Source organism: Crocodylus siamensis, chromosome 13 (assembly GCF_052110815.1).
Source record: "Crocodylus siamensis isolate JL-2025a chromosome 13, ASM5211081v1, whole genome shotgun sequence".
Taxonomy (NCBI): domain Eukaryota; kingdom Metazoa; phylum Chordata; order Crocodylia; family Crocodylidae; genus Crocodylus; species Crocodylus siamensis.
In genome coordinates, this window is record NC_143407.1 from 617,808 (window position 1) to 641,418 (window position 23,611).

Here is a 23,611-nt window from a genome sequence, read left to right on the forward strand (position 1 = left end):
CGCTGGCAGCAGCCAGGAGGTTCACAGGAGGAGGGAGGGGACCAGGGTGAAAGGGCTTTGTTCCCTTCCTGAGACAGCAGGTGCAATGCCCTGGCCCTGGGAGCCCTGCAGAGAAGGGGCGCTGTGTCCCTGGCTCGCACCTCGCTCGCTGCCTCACGCGGGAGGGTGGGCACCGGGGACGTGCCTGGGTGACTCTTGCCTAAGGCCTGGTCCTTGGAGCTGACCCTTCCGGGGCATCATTTCACATGCCCGGGGCCTGCTGGCCTGGCACCCCGGCGCTGCTGGCACGGCTTTGGCAAGGGGGAGAATCAACAGCGCTCGTGCTCGGCGCAGGCCTGTGGAGACGAGCCCGGCTCCGGCCGGGCCCGCGGCGCTGGGCTCTACCGCGCATGCTCGGGCTGCGCCCTTGACTGACCGGAGCGAGCCCCTCCCGCCCCCGGCCAGGCGCGGGCTGCCCCCTCCCCCCCCGAGCCCGGCTGTGCCCGGCCAAGCGCCCCCGGGGCCGGCGCTCTGCGGGGACCAGTCGCGGGCTCTCGGCGCAGGCCGGGGGGGCTCGCGGCCCTTTGCCTTTTGGGGCCCCCGGGGCATCTCCGCAGCTCGCCCTTGCGCTGCAGCTCGAGCCGGGGGCCCCCGGGGCCCGGTGCTGCGAAGCGCGGGCTGGGGCCGGTTCCCTTGTGGCCGGAGGCCTCTGAAGTTCGTGGGGGAGCAATACGGAAGAGGGAAAAGACGAGACGGGAGAAAATAAAAATGAATGGGACTGAAAAATGAAACAGAAATTAAAATGATTTTTTTTAATTATATAAGGGCACTGATAAAAAGGGTTTGGCTCCCCCGAACTCAGCAGCCCCTCAGGGATGACACAGGGAGAGGGGGCTGGAAGCCTGCGGACATTACATTCAGCAGGCAAGGCGGGCAGGACCACGGCTGGGCTGAAGGGGCTCACGAAAACCTGGCGGCAGCTGGGGACCCACGCAGTCGGTCTCCTTGCAACCGTGACAATGCGGCTTCCCACCGCCGGGGCCCAGCCCTTAGAGAAAAAGCTCCCAGCCTGCCGTTACAAATAGCAAGACTTGTACTAAAGGCATTCAGAGAAGATCTGAAACACCTGAACTAAAAAAAGAAACACGGAAAAGCTCACAAGTCTCCTGAGAATTTTATTGGGACCATGTATTCCTTTTGAGACAAGGAGCAGCTGAACTTCAAGAGATTGTACCAAAGCACCACAACTTCACTGTACTTTACCTCAAATAAATCAGGACTGATTTCCCACAGTGCAGTAGCCATTGTAAACCAATGACCAGGAACCAAGTGTTACACACTCTTTCACCACTGGTCCATCAGAAGGGGAAATATTTGCCTTGCACAAGTAAGACCGCAGCTCGGATCGGCAGACCGGATGAAAAAGTTCATCCTTCAGCCAGTTGTCAACAGGAAAGGCCCGTGGCCAACTCTTTTCAGCGTAGAAAAGCACCAGCCACGAGGCAAAGTTTCTTAGACTGTTTATTGTTCAACTGTGCACATCTTAGGCCCATTTGCTCCTGCCGGTTTGATGGTGACCACGCCGACTACCTTTACAACCGTTTGGACACAGGACAAGATCTTTGTCCCTGTGGAGCTGGAGGTTAAACACTTACGAACACCCTGAAGACTTAAAGTACAGATGCAAATAAATTGCACCACAAAGAGCCTCAAATTGGCCCTGCAAGCTACAGCCTAAGCAAGCTGCAGCCAAACCACAAACAGAACAGCACAAACCTGCATTTCTACACTAAGGCCAAGAACCGGTTGACAACACCTTATACGCTGCCTTCATTTGCATCTATTCTGATCCACTGCGTAACTAGCCAAGCCAGACAACCTGCAAACCCTTGACTGCTGCATATCAAAATGCACAAGTAGCACAAAGCCTCAACCTCCCTGCACACAACTGGGGCCGACCCAAGACCGAGTGCACGGTGCAACTTGAAGCGTGCGGCTGGTTGCTCCGAATGGGTGTTGGAAAGCGTAGAGATGCACTCAACAGTCTCCATCTGTACTCATCTAAGCAGACGTTAAACATTCCCCTCCCTCCTGCCCACCCCAACCCACGCTTCTTGTTCCCGACCTTTCTTCCGCTACTTCCGTTCCTTCTTCTCCATCAGCCCTTCAAGGACCTGCCAGAGTACACGAAACAGAACTGGAGTTGGCTGGCAATGAACCCCACACCCCAGTAAAAAGACAAAGGAGCCACAGCACCCAAAGGACTAAACGGGCCTCCTGCCCCAAGCCAAGGACTGGGGTGACCAACCCCTCTTACAGGGGAGAAAGGCGGGGGCTGGGAAGCTTCTGAAGAGCGGAAAAGAGGAGTCTGGACACCTGAGCCCAAGTGGCAGGAAGGTCACGGCCCTCAAGGAGCCAGCGTCCCCTGTGCAGCACAAACACGGGGAAAGAGAGGCACGCGCCCGCCTCTCCCCCAGCAGCCAGCTGTGGCAGAGCTCTCACACACTTCCTATGGGGCAGCTACAACGTACACGGCGCCCCACGGCTCTCTCGCCTCTGGGCAGGAAGCAGCAGGCAGCCGTGTAACAGCCTGGCTGCTCCATCAGCAGCCGGCTGCAGCAGCAGGCCCCGGCCCTGGCTACAGGGCAGCCACGCTGCGCGATCGTGGCCAGCCAGTGACGAAACCTCGGAATCGAAGCGGAGGCGACGGAGCGCGGCGTCCTGCTTACAGGGCAGTCCTCCTTTCACCTGGCAGCTCTGCAGGAGCAACCGCCTCCAGAGCCGAGACCCGCTTCCTGCTTACAGGGAGGTCCCACTGCTCCAAGGCTTTCTCAGCCACATTTTGGCTCTTACGTGACCGAGACCTAAGGGCAGGGCAGCCACTGTGTCCCGAGTCCCGAGTCCCTTTCCTTCGCACCCTTTTCCCTGGCTGGCTTTCCTCCCGCCTCATCCCTTCGCCACCGCCGCTGCTGAGGACTGCAAGAAGAAAGACTGAGACCGGCTGCAAGTCAATGCAGCCTGAGCACACACCAAGCAGCTGCATCTTCTCCCTTTTCAGCCCTGATGCGAAGGGTTTCCAACACACTCAGGCTCCTCTAGAAGCCTTCAGCCCTCCCCGTGATCCCTAGGTAACATCCCACACGCCCAGCAGAGGATCTGAGGCCGGTACCACCGAAGGTCGCTGCTGAGCCATGAAGCCGGAGACAGCCTGCGAAGTGCTGAATGCCAGCTGACAGGTGCCCCAGGCGGTCTCGATCGGGGGCCAAGCTGCCCCGTGGCCAGAAGGGCCGGACAGGACGTGGGGGCCACGCCGTCCGCCTCCCGCCGCGGAAGCCCCAGAGCCCAGAGGGCTGAAGGAGGCCTCGTCCCCGGGTCGGGGGAGGCAGCCCTGTGTGCAGGGGGCGTCTCAGCGCCAGGAGCAGCAGAAGAGGGGAGCAGAGCCCTGGCCCCGAGTTGCAGGGCGGTCTGAGCAGGGCTCCTCCCCGGCCGGCACGGGCTGCGGCCATGCCCGGCGCGGCCAGCGGAGGGCAGCACCGAGCAGCGCGCTCGTCTCCCCGCCGCGGCGGCGCTCCTCGGGCTGCAGTGCGGGGAGCGCACCACACGAGGGCAGCGCTGAGCCGGGTTTGTCTTCACACTAAGTGTGGATCCCCGATGACACGTGTGATGCCGGCACTAACTACAGACACTCGTGTGCGGTGACATGCAAAGATGATAGTTGAACAGCTGTATCAGTATCGCCGCGGAGAGAGAGAGAGAGAGAGAACTGTGTTAATAACGGTGTGTATTGCACGCGCACACACACACACTCTCTGTCTGGACGTCGGCGTACACACACAGCCGCACTGGACACATCTCTGCACAAGGCAAGTTTTCCAAGGTAAGTACGCACGGAATAACGGCGTCACTTCCGCTCCCTGTTCTCGGTTTTATACTATTTCACACCGAGCAGAGCTGTCCGGACGCGGCCACCGGAGGGCAGCACCGAGCAGCGGGTTTCTCTCCCCGCCGCGGCGCGGCTCTTCGTGGCTGCAGTGCTGGCGGCGCACCGCCGGAGGGCAGCACTGAGCCGGCTTTGTCTTCCACTAGGACGGACTCCGAGCCCTGCTCAGCGCCGCCCTCCTGTGGCCGCGCCGGGCATTGCGGCGGGGAGACGCGGGCGGCTCCGCGCTGCCCGCCTGGGGCTGGAGCGGGGCTTGCAGCCCGGGGACAGCGACGCGGAACAAAGCCGGCTCGTGCCGCCCTCCCCGCGCGGAGCAGGCGGGGTTTAAAAGCACACACAAGCACATGCAGGAGACAGGGAGGCCCCCCGGGCGGCGGGCGGGAGGAAAGGGGCCCCGGCACAGACAAACAGCTTCAAGCTCCAACACCCAGGGCAGAACAGAGCCCGGCAGGCCCCGCGCCCTGGGACCGCAGTGTCCCGCACGACACGCCCAGGTCGCCAGAACATCCCCCCGCAGCTCTCGGCACCGCCCGGGTGTGCGGGGTGCAGCGGGACGCGGGCTCCGGGCACACCAGGCCCGGCAGCGGGCAGACGACCAGCTGGGCGGGGCCGCGGCGGATCGGAGTCGGACCAATCGGAACACAGAAACGTGCACAGCGCCCACTATTATTCTCTGGCACCCAATCAGGATGCCAAGGGAGGGGGACGTGCTTTTGGGCCCGCCTCCTCGTGCCAAAGCCAATCAGAGTGAAGAAGGCCGGAGCGGCCCTGACCCCGCCCATGCCGACGCTCCACCCAATCTCCTCGTGCCTCAAGGTGGCCAATGAAAAGGCGGCCGCGGCTCCGGTCCCGTCCCGGGCGAGCGAGGCCGTGTTTCCCGCTCTCTCTGCGCCTGCGATGTGCTGCAGGACCCGCAGCCCGCCGGCACCGGCCTGCTTGCTCTCGCTCGGCCCTCGTCGCCCGGCGGCCATGCCCGCTGTGCGGCACGGCACGGCACGGCACGGCACGGCACGGCAGCACCGCGCCTGTTTTGATTTCCGCGGCTGAAGTTCCTGGCTGCCGGGCCCAGCGCGAAGCTCCGGAGCGCGGCACGGGGCCCCTTTTGTTACGTGCCGGGAGCCCCAGGCCGCGAAGCCCCGTTAGAAACGCGCCGGCGGCCCCGGCCCCGGCCCTTTCCCTCCTCCGCCGCCCTTCTCTCCTGGCTGCGATGCGCAGGGCGAGCCACCGGAGGGCAGCACTGCGGGCATGCTTCAAGACGCGGGACGGCGGCACCGAGCAGCCGGCTCGTCTCGCCTCCGCGGGGCGCTCCCCGGGGCTGCAGGGCCGGAGCGCGCCACGGGAGGGCAGCACTGAGCCGCTCGCCTTCCTGCCGCGGTGGGTGCCCATAACGTCACAGCCCGTCTGCCCGCGCGGTGGGCGGCGGCCCCCGGTTGCTCTCCTGTAAAGAGGCGGGAACAAAGCCGCCGTTGCCCAGCGCGCCCCGCACGGAAGACTTCAGCCCTGGAGCCGACACGGGCTCCCCGCTGCCAGACACTATCGCGGCGGGACCAGGCCCCGGAGCGCCCCGGCTCCTCCGCGGGCGCGGGGTCAGCGGCGGGGCGGGCGGGCCGGCTCGGGCCTCCGCGGACAAGACGCGCTGCTGCGCGGGGCCCGCCCGGCTGTGCCTGCGGGCACCGCCGCCCCGCCCCGCCCGGCCGCGCTGCGCGGAGAGCGGCGGCGCCCGGGGCCGCTTCGTGCGCACGCGCAGCCGGCGGGGAAGCGGCGCCCCGGCCCCGCACACGGGCGCGTCCTTCGCCCGCGGCGGCGGCGGGTGTGAGCGGCGCGGGGCCGCCGCCAGCTCGGGCCTCCTTTGGGCAGACGAGGGCTTCTGTCAGCGCGTCAGCAGGGGGAGGCCGCGCCAGGACCCTGCCCTCGTCCGGAGCAGCTGAGGAGTGGCGGCTTCGCGAGAGCCACATTTCCCGAAAAAGTGGAAAGCCCTGCACCTGCGAGAGCGGCGTGAAGACGGAGACACGACCGTCACGGCGAGAGCGGCAGCGCAGGGGCAGAGCGGCTGTGAACCAGGCTCCGCAGGGCTGCGGCGCACGCCCGGCCGGAGCGCCCGGCCCGTGGGCACGACGAGGCCACGCGTCCCGAGTGGGCTTGGGCTCAAGACGGCTCAACAGCAAACCTAGTGTGAACCAGCCAAAAGCAAGAGGAGGCATGCATCTTACTGCTACATTAATCAGGAGCCTCACGCATTTTATGTTTCAGTGGTTAAAAAATATTCATTCCCTCCTTCCAGTCAAATGCCCTGGAAATGCACTACATGTTTTCCCCCAATATTTAAGTCATACATTTGAAAATAAAATTATTTTTAGAAATAAAAATATCTTAAAATCAATTATATAACAGCACTGATAAAAAGGGTTTGGCTCCCCTGAACGCAGCAGCCCCTCAGGGATGACACAGGGAGAGGGGGCTGAAAACCTGGAGCCATTACATTAAGCAGGCAAGGGGGGCAGGACCACGGCTGGGCTGAAGGGGCTCACGAAAACCTGGCGGCAGCTGGGGACCCACGCAGTCGGTCTCCTTGCAACCGTGACAATGCGGCTTCCCACCGCCGGGGCCCAGCCCTTAGAGAAAAAGCTCCCAGCCTGCCATTACAAATAGCAAGACTTGTACTAAAGCCGTTCAGAGAAGATCTGAAACAAGCATTTTATTTTTAGAGATCATTTTTACTTTTTAGACAAGGAACAGCTGAACTTCACCAAATTGTACAAAGCATCACAACTTCACCGGACCTTATACTTTTTATTTAAAAAAAAAAAAAAAAAGTGCATTAACAATTGAAAACTGAAGACTAGGAACCACATGTTACACACTCTTTCACCACTGGTCCCTCAGAAGCAGAAATATTTGCATTGCACAAGTAAGAAAACAGATCTGATCAGCAGAGACTCAAAAAGTTCATCCTTCAGCCAGCTGTCAACAGGAACGGCACATGGCCAAATCTTCTCAGTGTAGAAAAGCACCAAACATGAGGTGAAGTTTCTTAGACTGTTTATTGTTTGATTGTGCACATAGTCATAGAAATCACTGAGTCGGGAGGGCCCTAGACCCATCATTGAGTCCGACCCCTCCATGGGCAGGAATGAGCACGGGGGAGTGAGAGGGGTCATAAGACCCCAGCCAGGTGCCTGTCCAGGCTCCTCGTGAAGATCCCCAGGGAAGGTGAGAGCACCACCTCTCTGGGAAGCCTATTCCAGGCTCTGGCCACCCTTACCGTGAAGTAGTTCTTCCTAATATCTAGCCTAAACCTGTCCTCCCTCAGCTTGTGGCCATTGTTCCTGGTGACCCCAAGGGGGGCCCTGGGGAACAGACTTCCCCCGAGTCCCTGCTGCTGGCCCCTGATAAGGCTGTAGGCAGCCACAAGATCCCCCCTCCGTCTCCTCTTGCAGAGACTGAAGAGAGTCGGGTCCCTCAGCCTTTACCCATAGGGCTGGCCACGGAGGCCCCCGACCATGCGAGTGGCCTCCTCTGGACCCTCTCCGGGTTCTCCACGTTCCTCCTGAAGCGTGACGCCCAGAGCTGGACGCAGTCCTCCAGCTGCGGCCTGACCAGTGCCGCACAGAGGGGGAGGATCACCTCCTTGGACCTGTTAGCCATGCCCCTGCTGATGCAGGGCAGGGTGCGGTCGGCTCTGCCTATTGCTCCGTCGCATTGGCGGCTCCTACTGATCCTGGAGTCAATCCTGACGCCAAGATCCCTCTCTGCCTCTGTGCTGCCGAGGGGGGCAGCCCCTAACCTATAACCATCATGCTGGTTCCCTCTCCCCAGGTGCAGCACCCTGCACTTGTCCTTGTTGAACCGCGTCCTGTTCAGATCCGCCCACTTCTCAGAACTGCTAGGGCGGCACCGTGAAGGGTGACCACAACCACAGAAAACCCTGCTGACATAGGGCCACGACTTCAGCCTCCCACCACAGAAGCCCCAAGGGCTGAAGGAGGCCTCCTCCCCCACGGTCAGAGCGGGTGGGGGTGCAGCCCTGTTTACAGGGTGCAGGGGGAGGCCATCTCATAGCGCCAAGAGCAGCAGAACAGAGGAGCAGAGACCTGGACCTGAGTTACAGGGAGGTCGCTAAGCCTCGGGGTCCCAGTGCACTCATTGTCCTCCAGAAACCTGCAACCTTCCCTGTAATGTGTGGCTACCATCTCTGGCCAGCCTCACCAAGTGGAACGAGACCCAACCCAGAGAATCAAGGGGACCTGGACCCGCTTACAGGCTGCAGGCCGGGGGCGCAGAAGAACTGCGGGCCGACTGCCAAGGCACTTGTCTCCAGGGACTCAGGTGGAGAATACAGAGCCTGCCGTCAAGGAGAGCAGTAATCATGCATGTGATCTACCAAGTGGCCAAAAGAACCCAAAATGAGGGGGCCTAAGACCTGTCCCCTGAGATACAGGGAGGCCTTGTGCCCAAAAGTATTCAAGGTGGGGATCCTAATGCTCCCTGAGGCCAAAAGGCCTGGAAATCTATAGTGATGCTTATCCCCCTAGGCTGGAGGTGGGAAGAAAAGGCTATGAGGTCGCATCTTGCCCCTTTTCCAGCAGCGGGAAGAAAATAAAATACGCTGCAGCGATTTTAACAACAAAAAGAAAATAACAAACGCTTTCATTCCCAGGCGCTCCTCTCCCTCGCTCCCCACACTCAGCCAGGGGCAAAAGCGTTCCCAGGCCAGAAAGGAGCTCCATGCCGCAAACCACTTCACCTCGAGCCTTACATTGAAAATCCTCCTCTGCCCCCAGGAGGCAAGAAGGCCGAGACCTGCACCCTCCTTACAGGGCATGGCCCACCTGACCAGCTAGGCTGCCTGCAGGGGCCAAAAGGGAAAGGCCCAGAGCCCCGCTTACAGGGAGGGCCCTCAGCCAGCCAAAGGACAGAGCTGTCCCCAAATATATATTGAGCCCTGGACCCTGCTTACAGGGTGGTCCACAGCTCTGCAGAACTCAGCCCTCCACCAAGAGGCATGGGACTTGCACCCTTGTTACCAGGCACGATTCATCTGACCAGCCAGACTGCCCACAGGGGGCAAAAGGGAAGCCCCAGAGCCCTGCTTACAGAGAGGGCCCACAGCCAGCCAGACGAGAGAGCTGTTTCCAAGGGTACGTTGAAACCTGCAGCCTGCTCACAGGGCGGTCCGCAACTCTGCAAAACCTAGCTGTCCAACAGGATGCATAGGACTCACACCCTCATTACAGGGCGGTCCCGGGGTCCGGACGTGGAGTCCCAGGCACACGTGCAGGACAAAGAACAGATGCCTGCACACAGGGAACAGGCTTCAGCCCAGCCACGGGAGGGTCATCAGGCTCTGGGTTCTAGAGAATTTGCTGTCACCTATGAGACTCGGCTCCCGTCTGCAAGGCCGTGCTGCTGCACAACCCCGCAGACTGTCTCAGCTCACTCAGGCCAGCTGAAGGAAGCTACACCCACCCTGCTGACAGGGGCACCTCTCCCACTGGCTGGGAATAGCAGTGGACTTGGACTTCTAATTTCAGGACAACCAGTGCTACACAAATTTATATTGCCTGTCCTTGCGTGTTAGGAGGCAGCATGCACCTCGGTCATAGGAGGCTGTGCCATTGGCAGTCGTGTCTGGCAGCTGGCCTGGACCCTGACTACAGGGCCGCTGTGCTGCACAACACCACCAACCAGATCCATGGCCTTTTACAAATGAGGTAGCGGTGATGCGCGCCTTGCTTACAGGGTTGTCCACTTTCTACCTGACTGCTGCAGAAGTGCAACAGCATCAAGGGCAGAGCCCCATTTCTGAGTTACAGGGAGCTCACCCAAAGGCTCACGCAGCTAAAATTTGGCTCATACATGATTGAGACCTAAACGCAGGGAGGTGGCTCTGTCCAGAGTCCCTTCCTTCTCACCACGTTTCTCCGACTGGCTTTTCTCCTACTTCGCCTCTTCCCTGCTGCTTCCCCATCCGCTTGTCCTTCCGGTTCTTCTGAGACCGGCTGCAAGGGAACAGAGCCGGAGTATGCATCCAGCAGCTTGAGCTTCTAATACACTCATCATCCTCCAAAACCCTGTAACTTTTCCCGTAACCCATGGGCAACACCTCTGGCCAACCTCACTAAGTAGTCTCAGATGAGTAGTGATAAAGGCAGGAAAGCTGGACCTTGCTCCCAGACCAGGGACACAGGAAATCCCACCATCCCAAACCTCCAAGGCTCACCAATCCCGGGGTCTACCACTTAGTGATGGAGCTAAGGAACAGATGCCTACTTCCTGTATCAAAATCGTGTTACCTTTGCCTCCTGTTATGCTGGCCTCATTTTCTTCCCTCCTGGTCAGCTCGCTCCTACTCACCTGCCATCTTCTCTGTTTGTCTTTCTGGGGGTGACATGCACGACTCCCAAAGGGGACCTGCTCTGCAGGATTCGGGCCTGCAGCCTCAGGTGGCCAGTCCAGCCTCCAACACTTGACTCCCGGAGAGCCGAGTCAAGCAACAACTGCCACTAATTCCTTTTCAGCAAGGGATCCAGCCTCCTGGGTGACCACCTCAGAGGCACTCACCACGCAGTGGTTACAAGGGAACCATTGCGGCCACGAAAAGTGGCGGTGAGCGAGTGGGGAAAACTTGGGGGGAAATGACAGCACACCAGACGAAAGGAGACACAGCGCAGCGGGGAGGGCTCAACTTGGAGGTGAAAGGCACCAGGCACCAAGGCCATGGCTGGCACAGCGATTTTATTCGTCCATCAAAGAGCAGGGAGCTCACGCCTGCTTTTCTCCCGTCTTCTCTCTTTCGGCGGCAACCAGTGGGCCCTGCTCCCCGACGGCCTTGCTCAAGTGACCGTCAGTGCTTGACCGCCCATAGAGCTAGGCAGCACCACACCTAGCCCGGGCTGGGGGCTGACAGGCTGTCAGTGCTTGACCCTTTTGCGAGCAGGGCAGCACCACACCGCAGCTCGGCAAGATGACCCCGAGAGCAGGCAGCGGAGGCCTCCCGGCCCTCGCCTGCTGCAGCCCCAAAAGCCGCCTTAAGGAGGGGCCGCGGGCAGGGCCCTCCGGACCTTGCCCGCCGCCCCGCCCGACAGGCGCCTTAAGGAAGACACTCCAGAGGCTCGGACCTTCCCGCCGCCGACCCAAATGGCACCTTAAGGGAGCACAGCGGGGGCCTACGGACCTTGCCGCTGCCCCCCCGAATGACACCTTGAGGGAGGGCCGCGGGGGCCCTCCGGCCCTCCCCGCTGCTCACCCGAACGATGCCTTAAGACGGGACCGCGGCCACAGACAAACCCGCCCTGCCCGCCGCCCCCCAAATGACACCGGACGGGCGCACCGGAAATGGCTACGGACCTGAGGCTCCGCCCCCCGAAGGACGCCTTAAGGGAAGCACTGCGGCCGAGGCCCCGGGACCTCGCCCGCCGCCCCCCGAATGGCGCCTTCAGGCACGGCACGGAGACGTGCAAGCCCGGCCGCTGCCCGCGCCCCGGGTCACCGGTGCTTGACAGGCACTACGAGCCGCGCAGCACCCACGTGGCTCGGGACGTCACTCCCCACAGCCTGGCACGCCCCCGGGCCTGCAGAGGGGCCGTAGGTCCTCAGCAGCAGCAGCCGCCGCCCAAGTGCTGCCCCGCCCCGCCCCGCCCCGCCTCCGACTCCGGCAGAGCAGCTGCAGGAAGCTCCGCCTCACCCCGTCCGGGCGCCGGCTCTTCAGGGCGCTTCCGTGGTTACCGTTACCATTCCCCGCCCCCGCCCCCGCCCCCGCTGGCCATCTCCACCAGCTCTTCTCTGCCCTCCGCCGCGGCCTTTTATCCCTGCAGGAGGCCCCGCCCCGAGGGGGGACCAATAGGAAAGCTCGGAGGGGTCAGTCCCCCTCAGAGCCACTTTGGCACCTCGCTCCTAGGTCAGGGCGGGCTCGCCTTCCTCCTGCCGTCTCCTCATTGGCGGGGAGGGAAACGCCCCCGCCAATCAGCTTGCACCCTGCCGGCCCCGCCCCGCCGCGGGCCGCGGTGCCCCGGAGCCGCGCGCAGGAGCCGGCGAGACGAGCCCGCCTGGCGCGGGAAGGTTGGCGCGCGGAGCGCGGGGGCTGGACGAGAGACCCCGAGCGAGATCCGCTGCGCCTCAGCCCCTGCTGGGACGGTGCGCGCCGGGGAAGGCGGGAGCGGGCCGCCTCACACCCCCGCTTTTCCCCGCCGCTCTCGCCGTATTTCCCCCCTTGTCCCACAAAACGTCCCTAAGTCGCTGCACATAATCGGCGCCCTCTCTTCCACTCGCAGGCCCAAGTCCGCACGCCGCTTCCACAGACAGCACCGCACCCCCCCCACGCGTTTCCACACCACGCTCCCACGGGAGCGCACAAAAGGGCCGCTTTCCCCACGAAAACACCGCCATGTTCCCACGCGACACGGCTGGAGGCAGCTGCAACAGAGCAGCCCCCCGGGAGGCTTTGGGGCCAGCTGTCGGGGTGCAGCCGCGCACACGGCGGTCCCGCGCTCCTGGCCACGGGCAGATCGCGTCGCCGTCGCCGTCGCCGTCAGCTTGTCCGAGACCCGAAGCGCAGGGCACCGGGCTGCTCCGCTCCCTGGCCCCTGCTGCTGCTGGCTGTAGCGCCTGGGACCGAGGCACATGCAGAGAGGCTCCGGCTGCGGGGTCTCAGCCGTCGGCCACGAGAGGAGCTACCCCGGCGGCGGGGGCAGCGCAGGCTAGAGCGGGACGGCGACAGCGTGCCTCTGTACCACAAACAGGTGTCCCGGAGGCCGAGGAACGATCCTGGGGCACCCTTTCCCTCCCGCAGGGCCGGGGAAGAGCATAGAGGGGCATGCAGGGAGACGGCGCACCAAGGGCTCGGGCCAGGGGCCTGCTCAGGCACGCAAAGGGGTGCAGGCTGGCCGCGGTGGCCAGGCACCTGCTCTGTGCACACGCCTCTCCTCTCTGCCGGCTGGTGGCCCCGCAGCGCGGCTGGCATCGCTGCCGCCCAGCCCTGCCTGCACCAGCCCTTCACCTCACTGGCCGTGAGCGGGGTCCCTCCGCGGCGGAGCAGGCGGCACAGCACTGCGGGGAGGAGGGCGACGAACTCCCTGCCTGCACACCAAGGACACCACCCGCGTGCACCACGCTGCCCTGCTGGGGAGTGGGCACTGCGCCTGGGAGGCCACAGGGCCTGCTTTTCCTTGGGGCTATGGAGAAGCCTGAACACGTGTTCCCTGGCTGGCAGGTGGAACAGTCTTTGGAGGGGGCATTGCAGCGTCTGTCCTGGGAGCTGGGCCGGGGATGGGCACGCGCCGTGGCTCTGGGGCTCACGCTGACTGCTCCTGTGTCACCGTGCTAGCCACCCCCCACTTCTGCTCCACAGATGCCCATCAACGCCTCCAATGCCCCGACTGGCTCACCAGCTCTGCGTGGTCACAGCCGTAGCTGCCAACTTCTCTGACGTGGCCCGCACAATTGAGAAACTCATTGTCTAGGTTGACCACACAAAGCAGGCGATGCTGCCGCACCTGCTGCCCACCATGGCACAGTCCTGAGGGGTGAGCATGGAGAGCAAGGGGGCCCATCCCACACTCAGGTGGTCATGGGCTACAGGCCTGAGAAATGGGGGGCCTATGGGTCACGAGTGTGAGGCACTGCTGGCTAAGGGGGGGGAGGGGGGAGAAGGGGCTGTGGGTCATGAGCAAGGGGCACCACTGGGTACAAGTGGGGCTCCAGGTTGGGAGCGAGGGGCACGCTGGAAAATGTGAGGGCTGAGCACAGAAGGGCAGCACTTATTGAGGTACCCCCCTGGACCACTTCTTTGCTTTTAGATTCGGGCTGCCATGTCTCGCTTGAAGCACAGGAGGGCAGCACCATTATCCTGCAGCAAGAGGCAAATATAATGATATCTAAGTACCTATAATTATGTCTCCTCTGATGGAGAGAGAGTAGCAGGAATGCTATGATTGTTATGGTTAGTATTCTACCCCCCCCCTTTTATATCTCTCAGACTCAGTACAGTTCCAAGTTCTTCTAAGCAAGTATGATGGTTTTATTCATTTCAACTGCCTGTATCCACGCTACTGAGACTGCTAGTAACTCCACATCCACTTTCGCCCTAATCTCCATTTTTCTCATTGCAGCAGCTAGACACGCCCTTTAGACTGTACGGTCTGACCATGAACCCTTTGATCTACAACATCACGCGTGTTGTGATCCTGTCGGCTGTTTCAGGTGTTATAAGTGATCTTCTGGGATTCAACATCAGAGTAAGGGCAGCTGAGATGGCCCAGGGCATATTCTGGTGGTCACTGCGCTGGGCTGGTGGAACAGCTGAGCCTTTTCCTGACTCTGCCCCTGTTAGGTGGTGGCCAGCTCTTGTCACTGCTGCCATGTGCCTGACAACACTTAGCACTGAGGCCCCAAGCATCACAGCCCACTAACCTGAGGGGTTTGGAATGGGACTGCTGGTACGCTCTGATCTGGTTGCTTTCACACCCGTCTCTCCAACGTCTCTTTCTAGTTATGGAAGATCAAACCGTGAACTGACCACACGCTGCAACTCGGCACTTGCCTTCCAGGCAGAGGGGCGGAGCGGAGAGAAGAGGGACGGTGGCTGGCTGCAGAGTGCTTGCAACCTCCGGCAGATCTTTCACCAGTATTTTCTTACCTGGAGGTTTGGTTTGTGTCAAAGGGTCACCCACAGCTTATTTCATCACCTGCAGTGAAGCCAACCCATGGTTTGCAGCATCCACCAGATTGTAGTGCTTCAGCAGCAGCATGCTGCTCACACCACAAGCACAGGCTGCAGCTCGCACTGAAGTCAATGGAAAACACAAGAGTAAACAGAATGGCTGGGAACTGCACACCCATTAGCTTGCATACACACCAGGGTCACAACACAGTTAAGCTATTGCAGGGCCAGAGTAACTGCAGCCTCCTGGTCAGTTTACTGTGGCGGCTTCACCAGTTCTCTCAGCTAAACGTGCCTAGTTCCGCCTTAAGTCGAGTCCCTGCTCCCGCTGTTCACTTATTTAAAGTAGCGCATTCATGGTTGCATGCCAGCAGTCACTCCTGAGAACTGCCCAGGGCAAGTGTGCCACTGCTGGGGGCAAAGGAGACTTGGGAGTTTGTTGTAGTTGCCTTGTTCTCAACGAATTCTGTACCCTGGCTCATTCAATCAACCGATCAGAGCCCCGTTTAAATTAGTTAAACTTCTGCAGCCTCAAAGACAAGTGCAAGTGCACGCCAAGGCATACGGCCTCATTTGAGTCGGCATATTCTTGCTGGAGACACCAAACCTACTCTTGGCCAGGCCTGTCCATTCTGAACTACTGAGAGATGCAGTGAAATTCAGGGCTGCAAAATGAATGTACTTGAGCCATCAGCTGCATAGCAGATTCATGCTGTTTACACAAGGAGGGCTGTTTCCCACCGGGAGAGAGGATAGTTTCACGAACGCTAATGCAGGACACCAACCCGCAGGCCTTAGCAGAACAAGCAAACGTGACTGCATCCGTGTGTGATGCACCTGAACGCACTCCGGGGGCAGTTCAGCAGCTACCTACTGTCAATGCGGGGTGCACGTATACACCTTCGTGACAGTGGGTTGCAGGAGGTGGGTCAAGGCCATCTGCTAAGTCTTAAAGCTTTCCACTTCACAGTGCCTTACTCTATAGACAGGCCTGCCTCAGAAGGGTAAGGCCCAGAGCCTGAGTGACAAAACCAAAGGGCAGGCTGATGGGCACCACGGCTGCTCCTTTGTTTCTCTTCACGTGTTACTTGTGAAGAAGCCTCCCTCAGAGGCACAGCTACATTGTGAGGTGCAGCTCACATTCTCCCTTCCTTGCGGTACGCCGGCTAGTTTCTAATATATTAAGGTTGAAGTCGGTCACGGAGCTCATGTTCTGCCAGAACAAAGGGATCCCTTTTCACAACATCCTTCTTCCCGCTCGCATCCTAAGGTCCCTTTTTGTAATAAATCATTTCTGCAAAACTCTTGTCTGTACCACGAGAGGCTGCCAGAGGGAAAAGCAAGTGACAGTAGTTAACAAAATGTCTGTGTTTAGGTACAAATAAATCTACAGAAGCAAACGATCATCAGATGATGTCTTGCCATCTTTTTTGTAGGACTGCAGTCAATTGTGAATTAAAACGAGAGAGAAACACATTTTCACTGAACATTACCTTGTCATCTGAAAAATACCACCACTGCTGAAAGTCAACAAACACGCATCATACAGGGCAAGAACCAGCAGGCCATGAGCTGGAGTTTCGTTTTACTATCTATATAAAAAATAACGAGCGATTTACAGGTCTCTCTAGTCAGAACCTCAGAAGTATATATAAAGGTGCTGTACAATATATAAACATTTACATCCAGTACATCCATATGTTGCTTAGCACTCCAAGGCCACGTTGCTAAGTCATCTTATACAGTAAGTACAGATACAGGTTCTCTGGAAAGGAGGAATCACAAACAGATAAGACACCAAATCAGGTCACAATGCAAACGATCAGAAAAAATAGCATTTGGATGGGTACTTGCCGACAGGAAGGGAAAGGAATTTCAATGGTGCTAATTCATCAAGTTTCTGAATTTGGTACTGTACTCAATGGCTAGCACAGGTGCATATAACTCTTAATGAAGAGACTCCAGGAGGTTTAGCAATCAAGAATACATGGTTAATATCTACATAGGCTAGTTCAACTATGAAATATTTTCACAGTCATACTCTACAATATCGAGTATTTGTACACATTATGCTACAGCAAATTAATGGATTCATAAAATAGGAAGCAGCAGAGGACGGTCTGAAGCCTATTTTAGGATTGTTCTTAATTTAGACCTGCTGCCAAGAAGAGCCGTCTGTATTTCTAAAAAGTTTCTACTGCAAGCTTGGAACTCATCTGCTTTGCCTCACACAAAGCTTCACAACAACTCTCGACCCAAGCAGGCAGATGTCAGCTGGGTCTTTCATGAGCCAGTCACAGTCACCTCAGATTTAACACAAAGGCCCAGCAAATGAGTTTGGCTTTTTGACCCTTTTTCCCCCTACCCGCTTCTGCAAACTGGACCAATGAGCTGCTGCTACAGTTCTGTTTGCAGAGGCAGATCCATTGCTGATACTATTTAGAAATCCAAACCTTGCAATTTTTGAAGACTGCTACGCCTCCAGTTCCTTACGTGACTGATATGCAAATACGATGTTGCTCATTCCCCAGCATTATCTTTAAATGCATACTAGAGCCCAAAAAATAGATATTAAGTCTCATGTACCTGTACATCGTTGATTCCCCACTCTTAAAACATCACATTTAAAACATATCACATATTAAAAATAAAATACGGGAGACTTCTAATAGGAGGCACAGGCAAGGGGAGGACTCTGCTTCGGAAGCTCACCACGGTGGTTCTGCCTCACAGATCAACACTCAGTCTGCAGGCAAGACAAGAAATGAACTCGCATTAGAGACATCACGGAGGAGTCCAACGCACGGTGCCCGCAGGAGGCGGAGGCGCGTGTGGCGAGTGCCTACTCCGGGTCCAAAGAGCGCCGGGCGAGATCCTGCCCCGCCAGCCAGCGGGGGCTCTGGGCTGCACCAAGGTGTGGCATGCCATCTCTCACTCTCCTAGCAAGCACTGCCGCTGAGTCGGGGCACTGGAATATCCACTGTGCTACCTGGAACCGAGGCTCCTCCTCTCCTCTCCCCTCCCCAGAAATTCAGAGACTCTCAAAACTATTTCAAAGCAGCTTAAGGGACCTCCAGGGAAAAGTGTTGCTTGGGGCAGCGTGAGTGGGGCAGGGCTGCTGCACCGGGGTTGCTAGAACCAGCCACCCAACTTCTTACTGAAGCAGTGAGGGTGTGGGTACCTCCCTATGGAAACATGCAACATGCTGTTTGAGAAAAAAAATACTCATTTTCATCAAAATCTTGCCTTTTCTGGGACTGGAAAACATAGATGAAAAGGTTTAACGGGATGGGACACAGTAGATAACTTGGCACAACAACAAGCAGTGAATCATGATCACATTGGCAATATAGGCATTAAATAATGTTGTTCAGAAACTCACAATACTATCAGAGAGCTGTAGCAGTGCAATGTTGAGCAGCAGGGCACCGCCTTCAAAATGACGAGGGGCAGCAGCTTGTGGAAGAGTTTCTTATAAGCGATCCCAAAGGTCCTTCATGCAGTTAGATAGGTTAAGAACAAATCAAATGTTCCCTCCCACCCCCTTAATCACGGTTCCTGAAAAATGACAGCTTTGTGAAAAGAAATGATTCTTTTAATTGACCATATTAGAAACTCGATTAAAACATGTCCTAAAAAAAGTTCAGTCAGACCCGTTTTTCAGTCACACCTGTTGCTTTTGTGACTTTACGTGCACTTGGTACCTTCCACGGTCCAGGAGTTATCGGTGCTTTCCTGGCGGGAGAACTGCTGTCAGGTTTTGAAACGCCGTCATCTTTGGTTTCATCAGTTGACTCCAAGTCTCTGTCTCTCTGGATTCGGTGCGGAAGAGCTGCCTCTCGAGGTTCTGGCCTGCCCTGTGTCTCCATGGAAAGCGGTGCGATATCGGAAAGACTTGCGGTTTTGATTTTGCCAGAAGTCGGCTCTCCAGAGTTTGCTTCCTCTCCACGTTCATATTCAGATGCGTTTCTCCCGGGTTCGCTGGCCTTATTAAACAGAACAGTCTTTTCATTTGGTCTTGGGTGCTTTCTCTCTCGAGACCACCTCTCATTCTTCTCAGAAATGGTTTGCTTCATGTCTTTCTTTGCGACTCCTGATTTTTCTTTGCCACCTTTGACCTGCTGCTCAGCAGTCTCAGTAGCATCATTAGCAGCTGGTTGACCTTGATAGTCTGGTAGCCTGTGTAATTTCTCTCTGTTTCCTCCTTTACTAGGATGCTTTTGGGGACTGGCAGATCTGCCGTGGGTTCCCCTGAGAGGGCCTTTTTCATACGCTGCGTGTGTGTTGATTTCCGCGCGTTTCTTCTCACCCCTCCTTGGACTCCCAGAAAGGTCTGGGAGGCTGCTGTGTGGTTTTTTAGGCTCCACTTTTCTGGGGCTGTGAGTCCTCCGCTCCTTAGGAACACCCGGCTTTTGTGGACTTGTAGATCTGCCTCTGCCACTGATGTTGCCAGTCTCTAAGCCTGGGTTAGTTTTCGTCTCCCGACACCCCGGGCCGGTGGCCTGGTCCCATCTGCTCATATTCTTCTGGGTAGAAGACAGGTGCATCCTCTCTGGCTGGTTTTCAGTTAAAGTGCTTTTCTTGTCAGGCACAGTGTTCTGCACTTCTTCCAGTTTTTCAGACATCTGAACTTTCTTTAAAGTGTCTTCTGATACTGGTGTACGAGCCACGTCAGGTGTGAAAGCAGAATGTGATGAGGAGGGCAATGGTGACTGCTCATCATATATTATGTTTGAAGATGGTGGACTGAAACGATCCCAATCACCTGGAAGCAGACAGAGCAGTGTGACTAAACACCGTGGAACAAACACTTGCACACAACATACTAGAGAGGCTCCCAGTTACACACTTTCCGTATGTGATCCTAGCACTCCAGTTGCTAGAACAGAACAGAACAGCTTGCGTTGATTTTTGGAATCGCATTTTTCTTGCGCGTGACACTTCAGGTTCTCAACGCTGCTGAGAGCATCGCAGTTCAAAAAGAAGCCCCTGGGATGGTGCGTAACCTCTGCAGAGACTGGTGGGGGCTTGCGATGTGCATGCCCTGAACACAGGACTCGGCACAGCTTAGGGCTTCTCCGGCACATGCACAAAAATCCCTGACCAACATCGTTACACGGGAAGCCCAAAGAAAACCGACACAGGGAGAGGGGCAAGCTATCACTTACAGCACTGGACTTTAAAAAACAGAAAGAGGTGAATCACAAGACATGCAGATTTACCAAGTCTTTAAGGAAAGACCAAGAAAAGCACTGAAAGCCTTAGTGTTGCTCAGGTTTCACGTAGGAGCACAAACCGGAAGGAGCCAAACCTGAAGGAGGAAGAGAAAAAGCCCGGACTATATACCAAATCACAGAGCAACAGATGTCACCGCAACCACACAAGTCACGTGCGACACCGCAGTGTAGTGTGGAACCACCCTCCCTCCCTACGCTGCCTCCCGCCGGCCTGGCACAGCTCAGCGAGCAGGGGCTGTGGCCCAAGACGGACGGCTGCCTTTGTGGTGAAGCGATATGTCCCCGTGGCGCCAGGGCACAGTGTACAACTCTTACGTAGCTCATCCAATGTTTCTCCTCAGTCCACAGGAATTTCAGTTCGTGGCACAATTAGGTGTAACGGTCACTATCAGGGAGAGGCACAGGAACTTCAGGATCTGCGCCGCCCTCTGAGAGAGCCAGGTCTAAGATGCCCAAAGAGCAATGGGTTCATTTTCAAAACACCACCACTAACGAAGCACTATCAGCACCCACACTAGCTGCGTAGGAGATGCACAGCAACTCAACACGAGCGTTTGTGGAGAGGGGAAGTGCTGGTTAACAATCCAGAATAGATGTTCCTGAGCTTTCATTCCTCAGACTAAATCACTTTTTAACTGAATACGGCACCACGCCGGAGGACTGCAACATGTCGAGATAGTTTCTACCTTTCTTGGGGAGGAGAGAAAACACTGAAACACTTTAGTGAGCAGCTTCACCGTTCCTACGTGAATGTCAGTCGCTGCCTATTTACAGTACAAGAATACCAACACATTTGCAGAGACCACTGAGCACTTGGGAGCTCCAATTTTCACTGGTTTCTCAAAAGCATGAACATTTGTGGAGCACTGGCAGGTCTTCCAAAGCATCCCATCAGAAGCCTGACCGCAGCCACGAGGGGACAGCTGGAGGAACACTCCTCTACCTCCCGGCGCACGTGCTTTGTTTGGAAATGCTGTTGCAGCTCCATATCTGATCTCTGATTTGTCCTAGATGCCACGAAGTCAAACTCAGACCTGTGTGTAATGCCCCCCTCCCCGGGAACGGAACACAAAGTTCTTGCAGGCATTTGTCTTCCTGCCCGGGCAAAGTGCTCACGGATTTGTGCTTTGCTGTCTTATCTGCAAAGCCACTAGGCTCAAAGAAGGACACAACCGTAGTCCTCCCAGCAAACGCCTTCCCTTTCCTTCCAGCCTTGGCTTGGCAAACATTAAACGTTTTGGGATTTGACAGTTAAGAAGAAACAAGTAAAACTCTGCAAAAAGAGCCGCCTTGGCTGCGCAGTTTGACCTGGGCCTTCTGTGCTGTACGGGAGCTTTGTTCTGGTATCAAAGCCAACAGCCCCCTTCGTTATCACATCTGGACACAGGAGAATAGAGATTAAATGCCGACAGGTGAGGACACTTCTCTTCATCAGATCAGGAGATGGGGTGACAAGCACATGCACAGAATCAAGTTCTGTCTTCCTAGCTCCCGCCAGACCCATTTACTCACTGAGACGAGACTGGGAATTTGTTCCGCATTCTCCTTAAAAGCCAGGGTGGGACAGAGACAGCCCAAACGGTCGGTGGAGTGCTGCCAAAAGGCTCGGCCCGGCACATCACTTACTGTGATCTGGTATCAAGCCCGTTCCGGGTCTGAGGAGAAGAAGAACTTTGTTCCCACCAGCCTGGATCAGCTCGATGGCTCGTGTGTGAGTGATTCCTTGGGTGGGCTCCCCATTGATCTCCACAATCTGGTCCCCAACCTGCAGACAAACACCAGCCAGGTTAAGCTCTGCCGCCACGAGCCCATTCTACAGCGCTACCAGCGCAGCCACGTGGGCGGACAAGCCTGCCGCCTCTCACGCGTGAAACCTGTTCCCACGATCGCTGGTCATCAGACTCTGCGGCAGAGCACGGCCGAGGCACGCAGAGATCCGGGTAGCTGCTCTAAGCCACTCTCGCTAGCAGATCTCGGGAGGCTTTCCACTACTCCACAGAATAAATGCAGACCAGTTATTTAAGCGGTGCAGATACAGCCGTGCTCTTGTGTACGTCTTACAAAGGAATGGGCTGGATGCCTGGCTATGGGGACCTCCAGCATATGGCTCTTTAAAAACACGTTAAACATATGCTTAACTCAGGTGTTATAAGTGATGTGGTAATGGCTCCAAAGTAAGCAGCAGTGACTTAACAATACACTGCTAAAGCTGAGTGGGTTCTACCAAAGGAAAGATTTCTTGTTCCGTGGGCGAGAGATCACTGCTGGACTCCTCACTCACTAACGAGCCGTCAGCTGGGAGCCGTCTCCGGTAACAGGCAGGCAGCTGTGATTTACTCTCCCTTTGTAAGCACCAGAAAGTTTCTGGGCTGGATCCCACAAAGGACTGTAAGGCCATAGCAGTGGAACTGATCTGCCATTAGGTGTCACTACCGCATAAAGCTTGAAGCTGAGAAAGCCCGCGCCTTGGGGCAGTTATATAACATTTTGTCTCAGGAGAAGGCGACAAGTTACCTGCCAGAACCACAACTCTCACACGGCCTGTGATCCCCTGCGCCCTGAGAGAGGAGCTGCAAAGAGCTTTGGAAAACAAACCCCTTAAATATGGGGCCAAAGCTGCACTTCATTACTGGGGCAGCCTCTAGCATCCAGGCCTGGGTAGTTAGAGCTACTTTCATAAGCTGGCCTCTGAAACTGAGACGGGACCAAGCAGGGACTGGACACGTCCCAGCAGCCCAAGTGGGAGATGCTCAGCAACACGTGATGGTGAACGTGTTGACGCTGAGCTTTGGTTCTGGCGGGGGCATGTCCGGGCTACATCCTACTTGCAGGTTTCTCGAGCCTGCTCTTCTTAGCTTAGCACCTTTATGTGCTGTCACAAGCATTAAATCTGTTCACCCCCTGACCTCTCTGTTGCAAGAGCTCTCCCCTCCCTGCCGCAAAGGACAGGATTGTGTGCGCTCCCATGAACAGAGAGACACTGAAAGCTTCTCCTGGGGGGCAGCTCCAGTGGCAGTCGTGGTTCAGATGGGATGCAGGTGCCTTAACTGTCCTGCTGTGGCCATCTACATGACTGTGGTAGCACTCTACCACAGATGGAGCTACTGGGGGATCATTTTACTAGTGTAGAGGCACAGCTAGAAACCCAGGGGTGTAAAAGCAGAGCCACCATTTTCTTCCTTTCAGGTGTGATATCAGCAAGGATGGGGCCTCGTCTCAGCAGCCCTGCCAAAGCCCCCGACACCGACCGAATGCAGCTGGGTTTAGGTGGGCAGGTGACGGGCCTCTGCAGGGCAGCAGGGACTCCCGTGGTGGTGTTTCTCACTGCACAGCCCTGCAGTCAAACCCACCGCCCACCGCCGGCTTTGGCACCGAGGCTCAGCGGAGGAAGCGGATCCGTGCGCCAAGGGCATTTTTCAGAACAGAGCCCAAACAGCTTTGTTACCGTCCCGGCAGCCTGGGAGAGGAGCCTACAAAAAGCTGGACGCAGCCTGGGCGCAGGGAACTGTGCCTGCTGGATGCTGTTTATGGCTGAGAAATTTCTCCAGTGCGAGCCCTGTCTGTGCAGCCGGGAAGCAAATCTCTGGCATTTGGACTAACCCCACTTGAAGGAGCAATACCAGAAAACAGAAGCAGCAGCAGCATGCTCCAGGAAGCTCTCAAGCATAAGGAAACAGTTAATTACTGTAAAGAATCGGGACAATTAACATCTAATAATACTTAAGAATTTTACATCCCATTAAGCCCCACAGCAGCCCGGGCACTGCACTGAGCCTAACCCTGTTCTGCAGGCTACGG

The 23,611-nt window shown here is 57.1% G+C and overlaps 2 protein-coding genes across 2 annotated transcripts in view; one reads left to right on the forward strand and one right to left on the reverse strand.

Moving 5' to 3' along the window:
• Positions 1-15,985, forward strand: part of PHTF1 (putative homeodomain transcription factor 1) — a 33,615-nt gene extending 17,630 nt beyond the window's left edge. Inside the window, exons 19-21 of the mRNA XM_090026672.1 lie at positions 805-3,856; positions 14,026-14,151; positions 14,406-15,985. The gene's annotated coding sequence lies outside the window, so the exon portion shown is untranslated. The remainder of the gene's footprint in view (positions 1-804; positions 3,857-14,025; positions 14,152-14,405) is intronic.
• A 217-nt stretch (positions 15,986-16,202) lies between these two features.
• MAGI3 (membrane associated guanylate kinase, WW and PDZ domain containing 3) overlaps positions 16,203-23,611 on the reverse strand; it is a 171,547-nt gene continuing 164,138 nt past the window's right edge. Inside the window, exons 20-21 of the mRNA XM_090026320.1 lie at positions 21,440-21,578; positions 16,203-19,341 (exon numbers count right to left, since the gene is read on the reverse strand). Coding sequence (XP_089882446.1) covers positions 18,224-19,341; positions 21,440-21,578 — 1,257 coding nt within the window. The 3' untranslated portion in view covers positions 16,203-18,223. The remainder of the gene's footprint in view (positions 19,342-21,439; positions 21,579-23,611) is intronic.